Raw genomic sequence first — 23,668 nt, 5'->3', positions numbered from 1 at the left:
GGGATATATTGCTGAGCAATATATTGCTCAGTGTCTCCTTTTCATCAGCGACCAGAGATGCTCGGTGATGAAAAGGAACCTCTGCTGGGGGAGCCGCAGAGGTAATTAGCTGGTCGCAGGAGCAAGCTCCTGCGACCAGCGTTTACAATGGGGCAGAAAACAGGAGCGCGCACCCGGCGAATTATCGTTGGTGCGCACTCCAATCACTGGCAATATGGTAGCCTGCGACCATATTCCCAGCGATTATAGACCCTATTGCCCCCGTGTGTACACAGCATAAGACCTCCACCAATCAAGGGGGTAAATTTGCTACAGCTTCTGAATATGAAGAGAGGATGTTGCCCATAGCAAACAGATTCTGTCTATCATTTTCAAGGATGCAATAGAGAATCTGATAAGTTGCTATGGGCAACATAACCTATTTTTTTATGAAAATGTACTCAAAAAGGTGTTTATACGTAAGATCTGCTCAGCATTCTGTGTTCTTTAGCACACAGAGCGGTAGATGTATGAAGCAGTGATAAGGGAGGAGATGTGAGCCCATGGCAACCAATCAACTGCTCTGTATAATTTTAGATTATGCAAATTATAGATGTTACTTCAGGGCTGATTGGTTGCCATGGGACACCTCCTCTGGCCCACTTCTCCTTTAACACGGCTTCATATGCCTACAACTGAGACCATTAGGAATGACACTTTATAGCAACATCTGCAAAAATACCACCTCAATCTGTGATGAAGTACAAGCATCCGTTTACCGCCTGCAACTCAGCATAAGACATGTCAGCCTCCCAATAGGCCATTCTTGAGGCATTGCAGCCTGACAGTTACAATGGTGCGAATGTACCCCAAGAACACACTATCTCCCAACACACAGTTTGCTTTCATTGCCTCTTAAATCTTTGGTCATGTACATCGAGTGCTTAATACATAAGAGAAAGTAACCAGTGTTTATTGAATTTTACAAGGTGGAGCGCCACCAGAACAACAAATCCCGGCAGGGTCATCTTACTTACCAAGGTCCACCACCGTTCTGTGGAATACTGTGCTGTTGTCCTGCCATATAGAACACAGATGGCTGGGTAAAGAACGGTGTAGGTAACAAGGCCCCACCACCTGAGTTTGCACTTGTATTATGGCTACAGAAAAGGAATATAAAATATTATTACTTCATAAAGATAAAGTACATACATAACACAAAAAAGACAACAGTTATTGACAAGATTCTCAGAGACAGCCTATAATTTTGACGAAAAAAATAAATAAAAAATTTGGACACTGCAGCTGGGTTCATCGTGAAAGTCTACAACAGGGATGGGGAACCTCCGGCTCTCCAGCTGTTACTTAACTACACATCCCAAAATGCTTTGCTACAGTTTTAGCATGGCCAAATAGCAAAAATGTAGCATTGCAGTTCTCTTTCTGCTCCAGTGTAATAATTAGTTATGCCCAACATGTTAAGGTTTATTTAATAACAGAAGATTTCACCAATAGTACGTACACGGAGTGGCCAAATTATTATGACCACTTGACACGTATACGCAGATCGGCCATAACTTCACGTTATTGCCGCTACAGGGAGAGATACCTATAAAAAGGGAATGCAGGACAAGCGAACCATCAATTGTGTTACTTGCGAAGAAATGGGCAAAAAAAGTGATTTAACTGGAGTTTGAATGCGGGATGATTGTAGGCGCTCGAACCGTCTGAACCAGTATCAGCAAAACGGCTGCACTTGTGAAGTTTCAGAGAGCAGCAGTTATTAACGTTTACAGAGAGTGGACTACCAAGCAGGAAACCAGGTCTCAACGTAAGGCTTGTGGTCACAGGCTACTGAATGCTCAATCTGAAAGGAGACTTGCCAGAGTACCTCATATTGCAGGGAATCTTAATCACGGAGCCACTGCAAAGGTCTCTGAACAAACTGTTCACCGCACATTACACCATATAGGCTATGGAAGCCGACGACCTGTTCGTCTGAATGGCCAAGGGTATTTGAGTGTTATCGCAGATCAAGTACATCCTGTTACATTACTGGTGTACCCTGCCGGGGATGGACCCTTCCAGCAGGACAATGCTCCCTGTCATAAAGCTGGCATTGTCTGCAGATGGTTCGAAGAGCATGACAGAGACTTTACCTTGCTTATTTGGCCTGCACAATCACCAGATCTCAATCCAATCGAAACATGCCATCAGGCAGATGGATCCAGTACCATCAAATCTTAAGGAATTGGAAAGTGCAGTTTATCGGATATGGTCTCAAATTCCTCATACCACCTACCAACATCTCAGAGTCCGTGCCAAGAAGAATCCATGCAGTATTAAGGGCAAAAGGTGGTCCAACATTGTATTGAGGGGGTGGTCATAATTTGGCCACTCAGATACCTACAGCCTTTGCAAACATACAGTCTACAGGACTGTCGTCCCCTTCCAACATTTTCTTTTTTCCTTTCTGGAGATGCGTCTGCACCAATTCAATTACAGTTGTGCTTTGTGGAACAAAGTAATTTGGAGTGATGAGACCAAAATTGTACAACCATAAATGTTACATTTGGAGAGGTGTCAACAAGCCCTAGGATGAAAGGTACACCTTTTCTACTGTGAAACACGGAGGTGGATTGCTGATGTTTTGGGGATGTGTGAGATACAAAGGCACTGGAAACTTGGTCAAAATTGATGGCAAGATGAATCCAGCCTCATCCACAACTACACAAAAGACTTCAAGCGGTCATTGATGTTAAAGGGGGCAATACACGGTATTAAGAACTGGGGTATGTAAACTTTTGATCCGGGTCATTTGGGTAGTTTCTGTTGTCATTATCATTTCAAAAGAGTAAACACAGTTGTCTGACAATAAATGGCTTCACACAACCACGAACCATGAGCCGAAAACAAGCCACCCTCGCCGTTTAACCCCCGCACCTGCCGCTCACCCTATTCAATGTTCCCGGGCGAATCCTCCTTGTCAGTAGACGGCGAGGAATCCCCAAATGGCGAGGTTCGTGGCTAATGCCAGGGAGCCTGCTGCATTAAGCCGCGAACCTGGCTGTTTTGAAGGCCGCACACATTTCCACCGCGCTGTAAAAACCCAGCGAGGTGGAAAGGCGTGTGCAGGGGGGTCAGTTGAATACTGACCTGCGAGCTGTGGATCGTTTGGTCTACAACAACTAGGTCGACAAGCATTGGGTCGACAAGCATTGGGTCCACACAGCCTAGCACGACAGTCAAAAGGTTGACATGGGGTTTTTCATTGTTTTTTTTGGCCCGAATGGTGACACAGTCGACATGGACACAGTTCGAACTGCACCGCTTCGCACGTGATGCTTCCGGCACGGTGACTCGCTACGCTCGGCACACAATTTTATTCTCCCACCACACCCTAGTGGATGATAGGGCATGAAATACCGCCTGTCGGCACGTCCGCTCAAAAAAACAGTGAAAAATCCCATGTCCACCTTTTGACTGTCGGCCTAGTTGTTGTAGACCTAATGACCGTATTCCGAGCTGTGACTGCGAGCAATCAGCACTGCTCACCGCCACAGCTCACCAAAGACCATTGAATACAGTCCTTAGACTGTACCATATATAGCAAGTATCGGTGCATGTCTAACGTCCTCCATATTGCATTTTTAAATTGAGGGTTATGCAACACTATTCAAATTACTGGCAGAACACAGATGTGGCCGCCCCCTCTGCTAACAAAGGAGCAGCTTTAAAAGCCACTTGTAGTCCGCCATAAGTGTGCTCATGAAGATCAATAGAACAGCCATACTCGGAGACTTAGGGGGGTATTCAATGTCAGGGGTACGGCTGTAGAGCAAGCTCGACAGCCGTGCCCCTGTCCCGTTCTCGCTTTGCTTGACGTGAGCTCGGCGGTCGGGATTCACTGTCCCTGCCGCCGAGCGGCGAGAAGGGGGCGTGACCGCGAGTTGAGGACGGAAATAGACGAGCTCCGGCCGGGAGCTCGCCTATTTCCGGCTTTTCTCAGCAGAACGAGCCCGACAGCTTGTGATGTCGGGCTCGTTCTGCGGAGAACCCCTGTTCAATGCTGTCGGGGAAGACAGCATTAAATAGGGCCCCGCAGCCATCTCCCCCATCGGAAGATGGCTGCGGGAGATGGCTCCCGCAACATTGCATACCCCCCTCAATGCGGCACACTGTGTGTAATGGCAGCTGTGACAGACGCATTACAGCAGGAGGAGGGAAGGACACATCTATAGGTCTATCCTTTTGCACACAGTATGCAGTGTTAATTGGGAATCCTTACACTTTTCAGAGCAAATGACAAACTAGTCCATACCCAGAGACCCTATATGGTATATAGAAATTACCCATTAAACCATGGCTGATCCTCTTGCCATGGCTCATCCTCTTGCCATTGTGGCTCCTCTTGCCATGGTGGCATCCATCCAGGCGCTGAATGGAAATTCCTCTTTGGGATGTGAGAAGGATGGCTGGCCTGAGCCAACGACTGATTGTTTAGTCCAGCATTGCTTCATTATAAAGGAAAAACATAAAAAAAGTCAGCATGAAAGTTTAGAAACACATGGAAAACACACGCACTAAGGGGCCAACTCACGTCTCAGTCAACCCTATGTTTTAGTATAAACTACTTTATCTGTAGTTTATACCACAAACTCACCTTCAGTACAGGATAAAAAGGTGTATTATATTTCTAAAAAGGACACTTTTCAGATGTACATTATTATAGTTACCATCCCACTGAAAATGGAGTCAACAGTGCATAGTAATTACAAGTTTCTTTTATTGGAACCCATACATGTACTTGCTTGCAGTACTGGGAACTCACAGTGACATGTGCACTGTATTTCGATTTGATTTTGCTTATAGAAGCAAAATTTAATTGAAATGGAATGCTTTTCTTCATTCGATGCAGATTTGATCCGAATGCGCTCTCCCGTGTAGTGGAAATTGAATAGAAAAAAAGTCTTTGCAGGCAAGACTATCTAGTGGTAATCTGATAGTATATGGTGCAAATCTATGGTGCAAATCTAACATGTTCACTGCTGCATTCCATTTCAACCTCCTACCTGAAGGATCAGTAACAATGAGATATAATCGAATAGCAAGTCAAATAGTAAAAAAAAAAATCAAATGCACATTGAAGAGTAAATCGAATGGAAAATAGTCAAAATTGAAAAGGAGTAGAAAACAAACAAACAGGTCGAGGCCAAATCTAAATTGAATCAAAAAAGGATTCAAACCATGTGTACGCACTATAAATTCTGGTCCTTTAAAAAAAATAATAATAATAATAAGTGGGTAACTTAGAACTCACTTCTCACACACTTGCAACATAAAACCAGCTTGGCCCTTACTGGGTTATATGCTATACCTGGGTAGGACAGAAAATAGCTTACTTTCCAGTTTTATGTAAGAGATCATTTAGATAATTTTCCCGCTCCATGCAATGTCCGCGGCTTTTGTTAAACTCTGCAAAGAAAAAAAAAAAAAACATTACTACAATTTTTTTTAACAAAAGGTTCTTACAGTACCTTGTTAAATAAAAAAAAAAAAAAAAAGTCCATAGGTGCACCAGGGACACTGGGATATACACTGGAGAGGTAGTCTGAGCACCAAATGGTTACAATTTTTTTTTCCAGCAAACCCAGACTCTTCTACTATACCCTGCGTCCAGCCACCCATTTAGGTAAGCAAGCCTATGGCAGGAGCGAAAAGGAGAGGGAAGGAAGACCGGAAGATACACAGGCACAGGTAGAGTCAAGTGAACAGAGAACCTGTACATAGGAACTGACCCTCGAAAGCCCGATGCATCAGGTACTGTGCCTGGATTGTTATGCCTCTACTAGGGAGGAAAGGGAAACCCAAAATCTCCTCCCCTTAAGGGCGGGGACACCCCTGAGCTGCATTGATTACTAAATGCCCCAAAGCCATGTCTGAAGATACAAAAGGTATTAAAAGCATATGAATGTATAATCATGTGGGGAGAAGACCAGGTGGCAGGTTTACAAAACTGCTCTGCCAAATCATCACACAGACCAACCCAAGAGGGTCCAACAGAATAGGTGAAATGCGCAACCACGCCACCCGGGACAGGGAAATCTGCAGGTGAGATTAGTGGAGACACCTGGCCTGGTTTGTTTGGACGGCAGCCAGCCCCACCTGTGAAAACCATAGGCCAAAATCCGGTTTTCATAATGCTCTGGTACTGTCCACATAAATGTGGAAAGGCCTAACAATATCCAGCTATCCGCCCTCCAAGAAAGAGCTCAGAGTATCATAAGCTGGTACCACAAGCTCTTGAGTGATGTTAAAACACAACACAATCTTTGGTATACAACACACCCAGGCCTGAGGAACAGCCCTATCAGTATGGAAGAAAAAAGCAGCATGATAACGCTTTGAGGTTGGACACCCACAATAGCAAGCACAAAGACCACTTTCTATGTGAGACAATCCAAATCCAGTAGCCAAAAACTCAAGGGAGGAGAACTGTAGTGCCTGAAGAACCAAGGACAAATTCCATGGAGCCATAGGAAGAACAAAGTGGGTTGAAAGTGCTGAAACTAGTACTTTTAAAGAAAGACTATGGCTTAAACCCCTGGTCGAATACCAAGGAGTAGGATTCCAAACACAGTGATAAATTCTTGCTGATGCTGGCTTTCAGGCATGAATGAATTGACTTTTGTGGATAAGCACTTTGCTCTTAGGACGATTGTCTCAAAAACCACCCCATCATAGCAAGAAGAGAAGGATCCAGATGTAGGCATGGAACCTGAGACAGTAGATCCGGTTGCATAGGAGCAGCAATTGAGAGACTCTGAAGAATGGCACATCCCATATGCCAAAACCAATTTGGGGCCACCAAGATCAATGTGCCACCCCCCAGGTGAAACTTGGGAACCACTTGCGTAGTCAATTAAATTAGTTGGAAGAGTTGAGACATCCATGGCATCGCCAGAGCATCTACTTGGATAGCTCCAGGATCTACGGTGAGGGATCAGTAGAAGAAACCCTTGTGCATGGGTCTACCCTCCCTCCAGTGAGTGCAGATAGGCATCTTTGTACCTTTTTGCCTTTATGATTTATTTCAATTTAAGACCATCTACACATTGTTGCATGTTTGTTTCGACCACATTAGTTTAGGATGAGATAAATATTCCTTCCATCATTGGAGGAGTCGTAGATGTGTATGCAAGTCATCACCATTCGTACATTTCTTCAAGAGACCTAAAAAAACCTGTGTGGTGGTCCTAGTTTTGTGACAGGGCAGAAGTTGGTTTAAGCCATCAGACTTTTTTTATCTTGATGTTCTTTGTATTAACACAATGTCGGTGTCTAGATCTCTACAATACCAGATGTTATATAATGTATAAGCATATATTTTTTATTACAAGTACAACCACTAAGAATTGAGCAAAAAAGAAATACAAATATTGTATTATATGTATACGCTACTTACTCTCTATAGCCTCAGATGGCTCCATTCCAATCACATCAATCAGATACCTAGAAGAGGGGAAGTAGAATGAATGTTAGAAGACATGGCTCATTGTTATTTAAAACACTGAAAACATGCTTTGGATGCTGGTAAATATCAATCACTGCCTCATTTGAGAGAATGGAGGATGACTTCTACCCCTTTTTCACCAAAGCAATTTCCTGGGTTATTGCTGGGTCAGGCTCCAGTGTAAATGGTCCCAGTAAAAATAACCCAGGTACCAAAGACCTGCCAATCCAGCTGGGAAATGCTTTGGGTTGAACAGGGGCAGTGTAAACTGGCAACAGAAGTCATCTGACCTGGGACCAGTTTACAGCAAGAGCCCATAACTCCCAACTGCAGAAACCTGCGCTCAGTCCAAAGGGTGGGGGAACCAAATTATCCATTGCTTGAGCAAATCAACAAACATTGGAGGTTGTTGGAATGCTGACATTTAACGGTCATCTGAAACTCAAGACCAACCCCTGTTCAATCTAGTTATTAAAGATATCTGAGGTTGCTGGAATTCTAACATTTCCTTGCATGTTAATGACTTGCACCTTTTGCAAAGTGTGGAAGGGTTTCTCCCCATTTAGTGCTTTTACTGTCATTTTAGATCTTTTTATCACACTGAAAATCAGTCTTGTTTATAACGTGCAATTAGTGTATTTATAAATATTTTTATGGTCATTTTTAAGAACACTGGGTATATGGACTATAATGCGTTATTGGTTACATTTGACAGCTATAAATGAATGCTTGGTTATTGACAGCGCTTGTGTTAATCGATTATTGCCGGGGGTCTGAGATCACTGAGCACTACAGCAGACAGCGACACCCCAGGCAGGGAAGAGGAACTGCATGGGTCTTCAAAGATGGCGGGTGCTCGAATGAACACTACCCATATTAGCTGAAAAGAACTCAATATACAATTATTTCTCTAAAAAAAAAAAAAGTTTTGTTTCTCCCCCCCAAATTACACAGATTGGTTTATGGACATAAAGGATACTGTAAATGTATAAAACTGAACTTATATGACGCATGCAACAAAGTACAAAAATAATCAGACACCTTCTAAACAGTGTTAGGGAGCATGGTTACCCCTTAGAATACAGTTTGACACTTAATGCAGCACACTGTGTCAATCATGAGAATAGGGATTGCATGCAGACTTACCTGCATACCAAATACCCTGTCCTGTTCAATCCATGTGTACAGTGAACGCCAATTAGGTTATCTATGACAGAAGAAAAAAAAAAACAGGATAAACTAATACAGCAGATCAGCCATTTTTTCACTGCTGTCCACCGCAAAATAAATCCTGCAGTGCAAAAGGCCTGAAAGACTGGAGTTGGGCCCAGTTAAATTTTTGGTTAAAAAAAAAATGTGTATAAAAATATTATATATTGTGTACAAGGTAAACATTGCAGATCATTATGATGAAATTGAATGGAAAGAGGGTTACCATCTGCTTACATGCGATGTTGAAGCATTGTATTCGAATATTCCACAAAAACAAGGAATAGAAGTCATAAAACAAATTCTAGAAAAAGATAAAGAACTGTCTGACCCTCTACGTGACCTAATACAATCCATCACGTTTATTTTGGAACACAATTATTTTCTTTTTTTTTTTTTTCTTTCATTTTTTTATTTCATCGTTTTTCACAGTACAAACAGTGAATTTATATATTACAGTCATACAACATCTTGGTGTATTATCTCATATCACATTGATTTTCTTTATACAAATTCACACAGGACAACATTGCCAAAACTTAAGAAGACGAACAATTTACACAAAAAAAAAAAAAAGACCCAAAAATACAAATACACCTGGATTGAATACCCTCACACTCTCCACCCCTTTCCTAACTTTCTGTACGGCCCCTTACTCATATCTATAGAGCCTATTTGGTAACATGAACTTAATATTTTCTCATATGTTATCCCTCATGATTATTTTGGTATCATATGACTGCCCCCTTCAATGCCCGTATGTATACGGTGGAGGGAGGCCGTTATATTCTAACCATGGGACCCAAATTTTACTAAATATGTCAGGTTTATCTTCAACCACACTAGCTAAATATTCCAGGTGATATGTATCCCATATTGCTGCTGTTATCGCTTGCTTAGATGGTATCTTTGTTGATTTCCAGTGATAGGCAATCTTTATCTTTACCGCCCCACACATGAACCATATTAGTTTTTGCTGATGGTTTAATATCCCTGGAATATTTTGAGGCAATAAATAGTAATTGGGTCCTACTGGTATTTGGATTCTTAAGACCTTTTTAATTAAATCTTGTAAAAATAACCATATCCCTCTAATTTTGGGACAGTCCCAAAAAATATGGGTCATAGTGCCCCTTCTCCCGCAATCCCTCCAACAATTTCCGGACATATTTGGATACATTTGTGCCAGTCTTGTAGGTGTCCTATACCACCGTGTGTACATCTTATATGCACTTTCCCTATATCTAATTGATGGGGATACTGATACTATGTTTTGTTTAATTTTTTCCCAACATTTGTCTTCTATCCGAATTCCCAACTCTTGTTCCCAGGCCAGTTCATGTGCTACTCTTCTCGGGTTATCGTGATTAAGTAGTAGTTTATACACTATTGAAATAAGGCCTTTAGAGGTGGATCTTTTATAGCAAAGAGTCTCTACCACCGTTTTCTTCCCCTGATTATATCCACCCACTATCAATCCATGGAAACTCCTCAGTTGCAAGAATTGATAAAAACAATGTGAGGGTAGCCCGTATTTCTCTTGTAGCTCTCCAAACGATGGGAACACTTGTGATTCTACGATTTCATTAAAAAATAGGAAATCTTTCCCTGTCCAGTCCTTAAAGTATAATTTATCCTTTCCTGCTGGGAATCTAGGGTTATCTCTTATGGGTATTAATTTTGGGGGGTTGGTAATTAATTCATATCGTTTTGTAATTCTGTCCCAAATATTCAATGTAAATGCTACCGTAGGGAAGTTACTTGTCATGGCGGGTCTAAGTTTACGTGGTATCCATAACAATGTTGATATTGACTGCATTTGGAGTAATTCGGACTCCACCTGTACCCATCTTCGCAACGTTGGGTTAGAATGCCACAATATTGCCTGTGCCACATGCGTAGCTAAATAGTACATTTGAATATTTGGGACCCCTAATCCACCATTTTTGCCCCCCTTTTGTAAAATTTTCAATCTTACCCTCGGTTTTTTCCCCGCCCACAAAAATCGAGTGAACATTTTGTGAAAATTCTTTATCATGCTGATGGGGAGTATAACTGGAAGGGCCTGGATCAAATATAGTTATCTCGGAAGTACATTCATTTTCAGAGCGTTAGCCCTCCCAGACCACGATATATACATCTCTGACCACCTAGTTATATCCTTTTGTATATCATTAATCAATCTAGGGTAATTTGATTGAGATAACTTGTTATAATGTTTTGTTAGAAATATTCCCAAACATTTCAAATGGTGTTTTTTCCCAAACAAATTGGTACGTCCCAGCTATCCTATTTTTTATTTCTTGAGAAAGATTTATATCTAAAACTTCAGTCTTGGATCTATTTATTTTGAAGTTCGAGATATCTCTAAATTCCTGCAGGATCTGGAACAGGACAGGCAGAGAACCCATTGGATTTGTCAACGTCATCAAAATGTCATCTGCATACAATGAAATTTTGTATTCTTCCTTTCCTATTTCTATCCCCCTAAGAGCTTCCTCTCTCCGTATTTTAAGGGCTAGAGGTTCGATCATGTGGGCAAAAATTAATGGTGATAACGGGCACCCCTGCCTCGTACCATTTTTAATGAAAAATGGCATAGAATTAATTCCGTTTGCCACTACTGTCGCCGTCGGACTTGCATATAACGCATTCAAGCCTACCATAAAGGGGCCCTCAAACCCAAATCTACTTAATGTATGATTCATGTACGACCATGAGACCCGGTCGAAGGCCTTCTCGGCATCTAGACTCATAACCAGTGTAGGTTTTTTTAATCTATCCACATAATCTATAAGGCTAGTAGCTTTTCTGATATTTTCGCATGCTTGCCTGTCTGGGATGAAACCCACCTGGTCGGGGTGGACCAGTTGCGCAATCACCCCAGACAGGCGATTTGCCAGTATCTTTGAAAATATCTTGATATCTACATTTATCAATGATATGGGACGGTAGCTTCCACATAGTGTTGGATCTCTTCCTGGTTTTGGTATTAGGATAATCTTGGCCTTCATAGACTCTGATTCGAAACTCCCCCCCTCTAGTATTCTATTGTATAGAGTTTTTAAATGTGGGATTAGTAGAGCCCCAAATTTTTTATAATAAATGGCTGATAAGCCGTCCAGCCCTGGAGCAGACTTATTTTTTTAAATTTTTGATTGCTCCACTAATCTCTTCACTAGAAATTTCCTTATTCAAATATTGTCGTTCTGATTCCGTTAGCTGCTGGCACGTAAGTGGCGCAAAGAACTTAACCATCTTACTTTGAGCTAACTCCTCATGATCTATTATAGGAATATTATATAAGTCCTGATAATACATTCTAAAATGTTCTGCCATTTTTTGGGGATCATATATTGGGTTGTTCTGAGAGTCTTTTATAGTTAAGATGCGATTACGCTGCCTACGTGCCCGGAGTCTCGTGGCCAATAATGCGTCCGCTTTGTCTCCCTATGCATAATATTTATAATGTAACCACTTCATTGTTTTAGCTGCTTTTGCAGACTGTATTTGATAAAGTTGACTTCTTAAATTCAAGAGTCTGCTATATATACTTTTTTTTAGGTTGCTTTGGTGCAAAAGGGTTAGATTTTCTATCTGCTGCTCCAGATCCCAGCAAGCTTTTTGATCTTTTAATTTTTGAGAGTTGGCCAGCGATATAAATTGTTCTCTAATTACCGCTTTATGAGCTGCCCAGACCATTGAGGGGTCCATTTCTTCTGTGCAATTAATATTAAAATATTCTTTCAAATGGGTTTCTATCTGGCTTATATGTTCTTTTTTTTTCAGCAAAAGGGCTGAATTTAACCTCCATTTGCTCTGAAAATGGGCTCTCTTTATTAACTTTAAAGTCATTAAGACCTCACAATGATCTGTCCATACTACCGGATGGCTTTTTACTTCCAACAACTCAGGAAGAACTCCTGTATTTATTAAAAATAGGTCCAATCTGGAGTATATTTTATGTGGGATAGAGAAATGGGTATAATTATATTCCGTGGGATTCAAAATTCTCCATGCGTCAAATAGGTTATTCGCTGTAATTACCTCTATCAGCCTTTGTGACTCTTTAACTGTATTTCTACTTGGGGGGGTAACACTCCTTCTATCATTCACTATATCTGGTACTGCGTTAAAGTCCCCACCTATTATGATTCTACCCTTCTCAAGTTTATTTAACTGGCTCAAAAATTCCTTGTAGAACTTTCCCTGCTAACACAATTATTTTCTATTTGATTCACAATATTATTTACAGACACGGGGGACCGCCATGGGGACTAGGTTCGCCCCGAGTTTCACGAACCTATACATGGGGGTGCCTTTGAGGACGAACATGTGTGGGGTAGCGGGCTCGGGGGGGGGGGGGGGGGGGGGGCTGGTCCTCTATGGGAGGTATATTGACGATTTGTTTATAATTTGGGAAGGAGATGAGCACTCACTTACGCACTTCACAGATAATCTTAATTTAAATAATTATGGTTTAAAATTCACACATACACACAGCACCGTAAGTATAAACTTTGTGGATATTGCGCTCACTGTAAGGAATAATAAAATAGAGACAGAAACGTATGTCAAACCAGTCGATCAGAATCGTTATCTAAAATATGATAGCGCCCATGCAAAAGCTTGGAAAAACAATATACCCAAGAGCCAGCTGATCCGAGTAAAAAGAAACGGTTCATCAGAAGAAACTTTTCAAAAACAGTCAGAGAGTCTAATGCAGGCTTTCCCAACCACGGTCCTCAAGGCACACCAACAGTGCAGGTTTTGTAGATATCCAGGCTTGAGCACAGGTGACTTAATTAGTATCTGAGGGATTCTGATTCAAATATCTGTGCTGAAGCCTGGATATCACTAAAACCTGCACTGTTGGTGTGCCTTGAGGACCGTGGTTGGGAATGCCTGGTCTAATGGGTGTCTTTCTGGAACAGGGCTATCCGGAAAATCTGGTCCAGAAGGCGAAAAATGAAGTGGTCAAAATTGAAAGAAAGAAACTCCTAACCGAAAGAATATCAAAAAATAAAAATAAAAAAAGGTGTAAATATAACAATGGTGGAGAATAGAATATCGTTTGTAACTCAATACAACAATTGTGCCCACAAAATACAGAAAATAATAAGTAAAAATATGCTCATTTTGAAACAAGATGACCTTTTGAAAGAAGCTCTAGGGGATACTGAAAAAGTAATATTTAGAAAGGCGGAAAACCTAAAAACAAAACTAGTGCGGAGTCATTTTAGTAGAGAAGAACAAACAACGGAGATAAATAAAGAAAATCAAAATAAGAAAAAGAACTGGCTAACCGACCTCCCAATAGGGTTCCACAAATGTGGTAATAGCAGATGCTATACCTGTATACATAGGGAAAAACAGAAAAGTGTGGGGTACTTATGAGTTATCCGGGCGCCCGATTTCTAAATCGGGTCGGATCGGGCACATCGCATCGCATGCGACCATCGGATGCGATGACCCGATTTTTCCATAGGAATCAATGTTAAAATGGACTGAGTCCATTTTAACATGGAATTCAATGGGAAAAAGGGGTCCTTTTCATACCCCTACTATCCAAGTGGGCATGGAGTTGGATATAAACCTGTGGCGAGCGTAGCGAGCCACCGAGCCCGAAGCGTGGCGAGCGCAGCGAGCCCCGCGAGGGGACATAGAATACCGACCGCTCGCCACGCTTCGGGCTCGGTGGCTCGCTACGCTCGCCACAGGTTTATATCCAACTCCATGCCCACTTGGATAGTAGGGGTATGAAGAGGACCCCTTTTTCCCATTGAATTCCATGTTAAAATGGACTCCGTCAATTTTAACATTGATTCCTATGGAAAAATCGGGTCATCGCATCCGATGGTCGCATGCGATGCGATATCGCATCACATCTGATTGTATGCCTTAACTTAAGGCATACAATCAAAAAATCGGGCGCCCGGATAACTCATAAGTACCAAGTGTGGAATTCACGTCCTTCTCGAATAAAAATGTATATAAAGTCAAAGAGTTTATTGGATGCAAACACTCCTACGTGATCTATTTGATTGATTGCGGTTGCGGCCTACAATATGTGGGCCGCACCACAAGATGTCTACACATACGTTTCATGGAACATAAAAGGAACATAATAGCAGGGGTAAGGACACATCCCCTTTCTAAACAGATCGCATTTTGCCAAAACCAGAATACAAAAAATGTAAGAGTAAAAGCCATTGAATATATTAAACCCACGAAAAGGGGAGGCGATCGATTTGGGCTGCTGTGTAGAAGAGAGGCCTACTGGATTTTAAAGTTAGGAACGATGTTGCCAAATGGTCTAGATGACACTATAGAATTAAATAATATCTGACAATCCAGAGGCTTTGTAGACATCAAAAAAATTTCTTAAATATGAGAAAATACTTTTATCCAGTGTGTTTCCGAGTTTTTCCTCCCCCCTTTTTTGTTCCCCCCCCCCCCCTATATGTAGGTATGTATGTGCGTATATATGTGTGGATTTTCCACATATAGATGCGCGTATATATCTATATGTATCCATAATGAGACATATATATTATCTATTCAATTTGGAATAAAATGTTATGTACTAGAGAGTATCACCAGTATGGCACATGCATTATGTGGATACAAGCATAAATGAGACTGTTCACTACGTTGACACTGGTCATAGAAATAACAAATAATTTGGGGGAAATAATAGAAAGTAAGTAACTTAATTGAAACCGCACCTGTAGAAAATTCTCTCTGTCTGTCAAATCGATGTATATACATATACCTAGGAAAAATTTGTGCTAAATTTATATGCATGATGTGTATACAAATGAAAATAATATTGTTCACTATGTAGACATAGCTATAAATACGTATGCATATGCACATATAGGACATATAGGACTGTCGCTCCACCTATGTTGGAGCGGTACTCTGATAAGATAAGCATGTCCTTTAGAAAAAAAAAAAAATATATATATATTTAGAAATGAAAATAATAAAAAATGTATATATTTATGTGAAAATAAATAAAAATTAAAAAAATTAGTTATACACAAGAAAATAAAAAAATATGAATATCAATTATTTAGTATGAACTGAATACTGTAAACAATTGAGCAATTAACAAATCCTTTATAATGGTCTAGCTTTTAGTTTTATTTTGAACGTGATTTATATATAAAAAACTTCTGTTTTATAATGTCCTCCTATATGTATTTCTGTGTCTATATAGCCTTGGACATGGCGACTATATGAAGTAAAGTATTTTAACTCTGTATTTCATATTGCATTAAAGCCAGATAGTTGAAATTATAAAGCCTGTTTACAAATAACATAATGAAATCGAGGCTCGACTCTAAAGATAGCCCAAAACAATATGGCAAACGGAGACCAGAATGAGGCTTAGTTCTAAACACAGAGTCTGCGCACTAGGAAATCAAGTAGCTAGTGACGCGGACCAATGATACAACAGACGCCCATATAGGCGTGGCTTGTGCAAATAAGAAGACCGAGACGGAGCTCAGTCAATCATCTGATGAAGCCACTGATGAGAGGCGGGGAAACGTGTCATCAAACATTGCCATCTAAACCACGAGAGCCCGAGAGGAGAACGCCGGAGCCGGGAGTCCTAGAGAAGGCTGCAATATCGGTAAGACCAACAGCCGGGGACCCGCTCCAGGCACGCACTTCCTCATAACAAGTGGATTACAAATTATCACAGTATTTGGTGGAGCGATAAGCATGTAACAAGCTGATAAAGCTTATAACATCTTGCACTTGCAATATATTGCCTTAACATCAAAGCGACCAGGGGGTCCCGCATAATTAAGTGCTTGAATGAGTGACTAATACGCTTGAGAGCTGGACTGCACTAACTTTGCCTAAACTGTGTGAATTGAGGCATTATTTCCCTAACTTTTTAAAAAAGGTCAAACAAACAAAAAAGGATCTTTCAAAGTTCTAACAATATTAACCATCTAGCCTCTGTGTTATTGCCAAAAGCCCAATTGAACATATAATCGGCTTATCAGCTATGCAAGAAACCATACATGCTGCAGCTTAAGTCATAGACATTTTAAATATTAATTTTTTGGCTTTTCTATGCTTATTTTTTAATGTGCACATAGTTGTTCTACCGACCGGTGGTATTGTGAATGCATTATTCTGTTAATAAATTTGTTATTAAATACTTGTGGTATAGTTTACAATCTTTGTCTCATTAGGATGAAAAGATGTTTGCTTGGCAACGATCACACCAATTTTGACCAATTTACTTGGCACTCAAAGGGTTAATGATGCTCACGGCCCTGTCAGTTGCAGCAGGATTGACATTGTGAAATGTGTAGAGCTAAATCAGCATAGGTTTTCAAAGCAGCGGTGTGTTGCCCGTTTTGAAGACGTGACTGGACTGGGGTCTGCATCGTCGGACACAGACTTTATGGACCCTGGTGTTTGGAAAGGGCGGCCAGTCCAAGTAAGTTTCTTTGTGCCTAAAACCATCAGGAATCCTAACCATCAGTTGCAGCTCTAGGACCCTGGCTAATGCATGCAGGACGACTCTAGCTACATTATAATTTTAATGATACAGAACTGCACATCTGCTTCCATACGGCTGTGCCATTGTTATTTTGCAACATAAATACCAGTAAACTTGCAGAGAGTGAGAGGAAATTTTTATATACATTCATTTTATCATAAAACACTTCATGGTATTTAAACAGCTTATGAAGAGAATATATATGAAAATAAAAACAAAGCTTTAGCATGATCAGAAACCATTAGTAAAATATGAAGGGAGAAAGCGCATGTAGCCATGGTTATGCCACATGTGATTGGTATGCAGTTGGTGCAACTCCATAATTACTTCACTGGTTGTCAGACCATAGGTGTTCCATCTGCACAGCTCTTCTGGTGAAATGTAAACTCATACGAGCAGCAGTCTGGCTCTAACCCAAGGCTGGGCAACACCGGCCCTCCAGATGTTGATGAACTACACATCCCAGCATGCCTTGCATCAGTTTCAGCATGGCCACATAGCAAAACTAATGCAAAGCATCCTGGGATGTGTAGTTCATTAACATCTGGAGGGCCGGTGTTGCCCAGCCCTGCTCTAACCCCTGGGTTCAGCAGACTTGTTTTGTCTTTGTAAGAGGCTCTCCCAAAGTTTTGAAGAAAGGGGCTCATGCAATAGTTTGAGATAACAAAACCAGAGGGATTTCAATGAGTTTTCCATTTAATTTAAAGTAGCCATCAGGGTACTTATGTATTATCTGGGCTCCCATGTTAAATGCACCCCATTTTTTCATACCCCGACTATCCAACTACGCATGGAGTTGATTTTATATAGTGTGGCGAGCGCAGCGAGCCCCGCGAGGGGATGCGGTCTCATAAGAAAAATGGGAGCCCAGATATTACATAAGTACCAAAGTAGCCATCAGTTATAAGAAACAACCAGACTTCCAAATTTGCAGTTTCTATAAAAGTAGGGACAATCCTGGAATACAGGACGTTTCCTGGGACACTTTATCCAGTAATTGCCAACTGCCGCTAAAATTATACTATTAAATAATTGATTTATAAGAAACAAGAGGTGCCGGATTACTCACCAACAGCAGTTTCTTTGACATCGGAATCTCGACTGTCAGTTGGAATCCAGACTTACACAGGCTATTTTCCCTCATGGGGGTCTACGACCTCCATAGAGAGAACAGAATAGGCGGTGAGCACAGGGAGCCACCGTGTCTGCCGCATGGTGAGCACAGCAAGCATGCAAGGGGCTTTAATGCGCTTGCCCCCGTCTGGCTCCTGGCAGTCGGGATTCCGATGTCGGAGGGTTATACGGATGGAGCCCTACTCATTCAATGCCACGCTTGTCAGATGTCCCCGCTGGGGAGTGTTGGCAGTGAATGAGGGGGACTCCATTAGACTGGGACGTCACTCAGCAACGTGACCCTGCCAGTCTCCGCTTCAGGGAGACGGGCAAGGTTGGGGGGGGTATCAGGGAGGTGGTTAGAACTGAAGAGGCAGCAGACGGCAGCAGGGAGCTCTGTCAGAACGGGACGCACAAGCATCTTCGAAGGATGGTGGGGCCTGGAGGCTGGCGATTCTATGGCCAGCCCCTGCAAGAATGAGGCTGGCTCCCATCTGTACCATGCCTGAATCAAAACTCAACACAAGCTTTAAAAGCAAATAAGGAGTTTAAATTAGACACTCCACGTTATACCTGCAAGAGGATAACCAATAGTTACACCCATTGCTGATAACAGATTAAGCAAGTTTAATTAATAGGACTTGCCAAACTTCAAAAGTACTGTGAGAAAAAATGGAGGACTGCTATACACTAAGAAACAATATATTCTAAACCAACTGAAAATAAGCTGTATTCCATGCACTTTTAGATTATGTGCCAACATTCAGAACAGTATTTAACTTGCCCATTTGTTAACCTTTAAAATGTGGGAGATTTTTTTTGCCTCACCCTGTATTACAGAATTAGAGAGTTACGCTGATACACACGGGGCGATGGGAGCATTCTGCCACTGCCCATGTTCTCAACCGAGAGAACATGAGCGATGAGGATTTACACTGCATGCAGCATAACTCTAGTCAGGCAATAGAGACCGCACATCACCATCGCCGGGGGCTATAAACATGGAGTGATCTGTGCTTTATTTGTAAGCGATGTAGACAGATCGCTTAGAAATGGGTCTCTAATTGCCCCCTGTGAATGCCCAATTATGTCCCATACACACTGTGTAACTGAGCGATGTCTGCGGGCATGGCCAGTGTCCTCTGTTGATGACTAGATTTATACTGCATGCAGTATAAATCAAGTCCAACGGCATGTGGGGCTGTGCATCGCCATCCCTGGGGTGCTTACACACGGAGCGATCTGTGCTCAATTTCTAAGTTAGCTAGTCAGATTGCTTAGAAATAGGGCTACAATCGCCCCGTGTGTGAGTACGCCACATTACTAAACACCAAGTGATGGTATACCTGTTCATTTACATCAATCACAAGGACTATTCAGCTTGTTGGACCAGGCAATCGGCTAGATCAGGGGGTGCTCAAACTATTTTGCTCTGGGACCCCATTAGACAATCAAAATAAATGACAGGACCCCGGCAAGTTACTGCAGAAGGTCATCACATCACATATGTAGTCAGCAGACAGCACATACATGGCAGCATTGTGTACACAGTAAATGATGGGAGGAGTCTAAAATAACAGACTCCTTCAATCACTGAGTAGAAAAGTCATCAGCCTGAAGGTCAGCAACATTGGGTTGCGACCCCATGCTGAGAAGGTAGGGACCCACTTTGGGGTCAGGACCCACAGTTTGAGAACCACCGGGCTATATCATCTTAACCCAGCCACTGTACATATTCCAGACATCCATACACGCAGAAGCCAATCTATTGGAAGGGCAGCTAAATGGTTGCAGCTTTATGGTTAGGACTTCAGAACTCTGGATAACAAACTACAATCCTGTGGAGAACTGATCTGCATCACAGGCGCATCAAAAGCACCTGTGACTGTTCAATTGGTAATTATATTACCACAAGTGACCGTTTTTTAGCTGATAAGTTGTACGCAACCATACGGAAGAGTTTTCCACTAACTTAGTGAAGGTATTACATAACTACATTCCATAAACAGTACTGCTCCCTACTGGTTCCAATGTTTGGACAGAGAAGTCAATAGGTCAACACTGTATATGGTAGTCACAGTCAAAAGGTAAACCGGTAAAGAAGTCAGACAAGGTTTTTGATGGGTTTTAAACATATTTCTCAATATTTACAAAACCATCCATGTGGACTATAACTTGGAACCTGCACACCGGGAGCAGTGCGAGGCGAGTATAGACATGGTCACACTAATTGTGGTCATATGATGAAACACAGAAAATGACCCCCCCCCCACAGAAAAAATACCTGTGCCGACTAAGTTGACATAACAAATGTCTTGCCTAGTTACTGTAGATGTTCTATACCACATAAGCTCCATTCTTTGTACAAAGGAACGAATGTTAAAAAAAAAAAAAAAGGTCAGTACTTGTTTCCTAGCATGGCGCCACCAATACACCCGCTTTTTAATTGTACAGCCACCCTGATGGCTGATTCCTATGTTAAATGCCCCCCCAGACCCGATTTTTAATTGTATACCCACCCTGATGGGTAATTACTAAGTCAAATGCCCCCCCCCCATTGTTAATGCCACGCCACCCCGAAGCGTGGAGAGCGCAGCGAGCAGGCGTCCTCCGACCTTTTCATACCCCCACTATCCATGTCGGCGTGGAGTTGATTTTATATTGTGTGGCGAGAGCAACGAGCCACGTGAGGGGACGCGCATTACTTCACATGTATTCCGCGTCCGCTCGCCACGCTTCGGGCTCGGTGGCTCGCCACACTACATAAAATCAACGCCACGCCGACGTGGATAGTAGGGGTATGAAAAGGTCGGAGGACGCGTACTGCTGCGCTCGCCACGCTTCGAGTTGGTGTTGATCGTGGCGTTAACAATGGGGGGGGGGGGCGGCATTTGACATACTAATTAACCATCATTGTGGGTATACAATTGAAAAATCGGTTCTGGGGGGGGGGGGCATTTAACATTGTAATTAGCCATCAAGGTGGCTGTACAATGTAAAATCGGGTATAATTGCGTCGCATCGCATGCCATTGTATGGGAAGTCAGGGGTGGCCAAACCTGTCCTCAAGATCTACCAACGGTGCATGTTTTCCAGGCAACCTGTGGATCTATAGTAGGAATGAATGCAGCATGTTTTAAATGTGACAGTTAACAATGACTGCAGCTGTGCACCAGCTAAGTAACCTGGAAAACGTGGACCGTTGGTAGATCTCGAGGACCGGTTTGGCCAGCCCTGCCTTAAGTTATGGCATGCGATGGGACCCGACGGGCGCCGTGCTAGGAAACAAGTACCAAAAGGGCATTTAAGGTTTTATTTTTTGCTACTGAGGTTATTATTATTTTATTTATAAGGTTTACATTTTAGGTTGGACAAACATTCACTTTCACTGACTTGGTGATGGATTTTCTATCATCAGTAAGCATTATTACATAGGTAAATATGAAGATGAAAAAGCTTTCCCCATGCTTTAAAGCAAAGGGATGAACAAGTATAATTATGTGGTGCAACCGAAAGCTTGGCAATGAGTTAAGCAGAACAGGCGTTTATCATTAGTGCTCACAAGCTGCGCCTCAGATTAGCAATGCAAACCGAATGGTCAGTATACTGTGCGGAACAGAAAAAGGACTTTACCGTTTCCAGAGTTCTCGCTCAGAAACCAGCTCACAATGTTCTTAAATTCATTATAAACTTTTTTGCTGGGTATTTGCTGTCCGGCTGTGAAGATTTTATGATACTCAATTGATTTTGGCAACTCCTGTAAAAAAGAGGACACAAAAAAAATATGCGCCGAGTGTTAGGACTGTTCACTTGAGATCTTACAGTATAGGAAAATACAGGGTACTCTTTACCTAGAACGGCGCCCGCGATTAGGATCGCGGGCAAAAAATTGCGGCCATCGCGGGCACATAAAAAACGGGTGCGACGCGATGCCCGCGATTTTCCCATAGGGATCAATGTTAAAAGTCAGATTGGACGCGATTTTAGTGTTAAATGCCTCAATGCCCGCGATTTTTACATAGGAAACAATGTTAAATGGGCCACAGAGCCCTAATAGTCCCCCTGAAGTCTTAAATGGCCCCCACAATTTTTAACGCCACCCCACGATCAACGTGAACCCGAAGCGTGGCGAGCGCAGCGGTACGTGTCCTCCGACCTTTTCATACCCCCACTATCCACGTCGGCGTGGAGTTGAGAATAGAATAGTGTGGCGAGCGCAGCGAGCCCCGCGAGGGGACGCGGATACCTTCACAGTTATACGCGTCCCCTCGCGGGCTTCACAGGTGTCCGTGGCGACGCGGACACCTGTGAAGCCCGCGAGGGGACGCGTTTACCTGTGAAGGTATCCGCGTCCCCACGCGGGGCTCGCCACGCTTCGGGCTCGGTGGCTCGCTGCGCTCGCCACACTATTCTATTCTCAACTGCACGCCGACGTGGATAGTGGGGGTATGAAAAGGTCGGAGGACGCGTATCGCCGCCCCTCGCGGGCTCGCCACGCTTCGGGTTGACGTTGATCGTGGGGTGCCGTTAAAAATTGTGGGGGCCATTTCAGACTTCAGGGGGACTATTAGGGCTCTGTGGCCCATTTAACATTGTTTCCTATGGAAAAATCGCGGGCATTGAGGCATTTAACACTAAAATCGCGTCCAATCTGACTTTTAACATTGATCCCTATGGGAAATCGCGGCCATCGCATCGCACCCGTTTTTTAGTGCATTCGATGGTCGCGATGGGCGCCGTTCTAGGTAAAGAGTACCAAATACAGTATTCTATTACAGAAAAGAAAACCATTTTGTTACTCAAAATACTGTCATCTTATCAGTTTACCCTCACTAATACAGGAAGAGGCATTTATTTAGAGCCTTCAACCCCCCTCCCCCCAAGTTACCTCTGGGGCATAATATCGCTTGGTGCAAGTCAAGTCCAAAATTAGTCCTAGAGTTTCATTTTGCTTCTCAATTTCTGTGATAAGATCAGTAGGTGAAAACCGCTGGCAGGGTGTGAGCTGGTTATCATAATTCTGAAAATAAAGAACAGAACACATTAACCTACACAACATGTACATTACAAGTAATAAGTATATATGAATTAAAAGCTCAGGACTTACTTTCTTTAAAGGAACCTTAAAAGCAATGAAACGTGTTCCGGGAATACGTTTTCCCACTGGTACGTACTCTGTCCAACTACAACGGAAGCAAACCAGTTAGGCAAATGCTCAACTAGATTACCTTCTAGCAATACACTAGTACGCCATTAACAAGCTTTACGCCAGCTGCCCAGTTCTGCTGCCTCCCCATCTTTTCATACTTATTAAGGCAACCATA

At 42.3% G+C, this 23,668-nt stretch overlaps 1 protein-coding gene across 1 annotated transcript in view; it reads right to left on the bottom strand.

Annotated features, from left to right (window-relative positions):
- Positions 1-23,668, bottom strand: part of DUSP11 (dual specificity phosphatase 11) — a 32,735-nt gene that overhangs the window by 5,572 nt on the left and 3,495 nt on the right. The window contains exons 2-9 of the mRNA XM_083184497.1: positions 23,452-23,527; positions 23,233-23,364; positions 21,978-22,101; positions 8,639-8,699; positions 7,445-7,491; positions 5,382-5,454; positions 4,332-4,493; positions 1,017-1,139 (exon numbers count right to left, since the gene is read on the bottom strand). Coding sequence (XP_083040623.1) covers positions 1,017-1,139; positions 4,332-4,493; positions 5,382-5,454; positions 7,445-7,491; positions 8,639-8,699; positions 21,978-22,101; positions 23,233-23,364; positions 23,452-23,527 — 798 coding nt within the window. The remainder of the gene's footprint in view (positions 1-1,016; positions 1,140-4,331; positions 4,494-5,381; positions 5,455-7,444; positions 7,492-8,638; positions 8,700-21,977; positions 22,102-23,232; positions 23,365-23,451; positions 23,528-23,668) is intronic.

The sequence above is a fragment of the Crinia signifera genome, chromosome 4 (genome assembly GCF_055691185.1).
Source record: "Crinia signifera chromosome 4, ASM5569118v1, whole genome shotgun sequence".
Classification (NCBI taxonomy): Eukaryota; Metazoa; Chordata; class Amphibia; order Anura; family Myobatrachidae; genus Crinia; species Crinia signifera.
The sequence above is the reverse complement of the archived record's forward strand: the minus strand, read 5'-3'. Positions and strand labels throughout refer to the sequence as shown.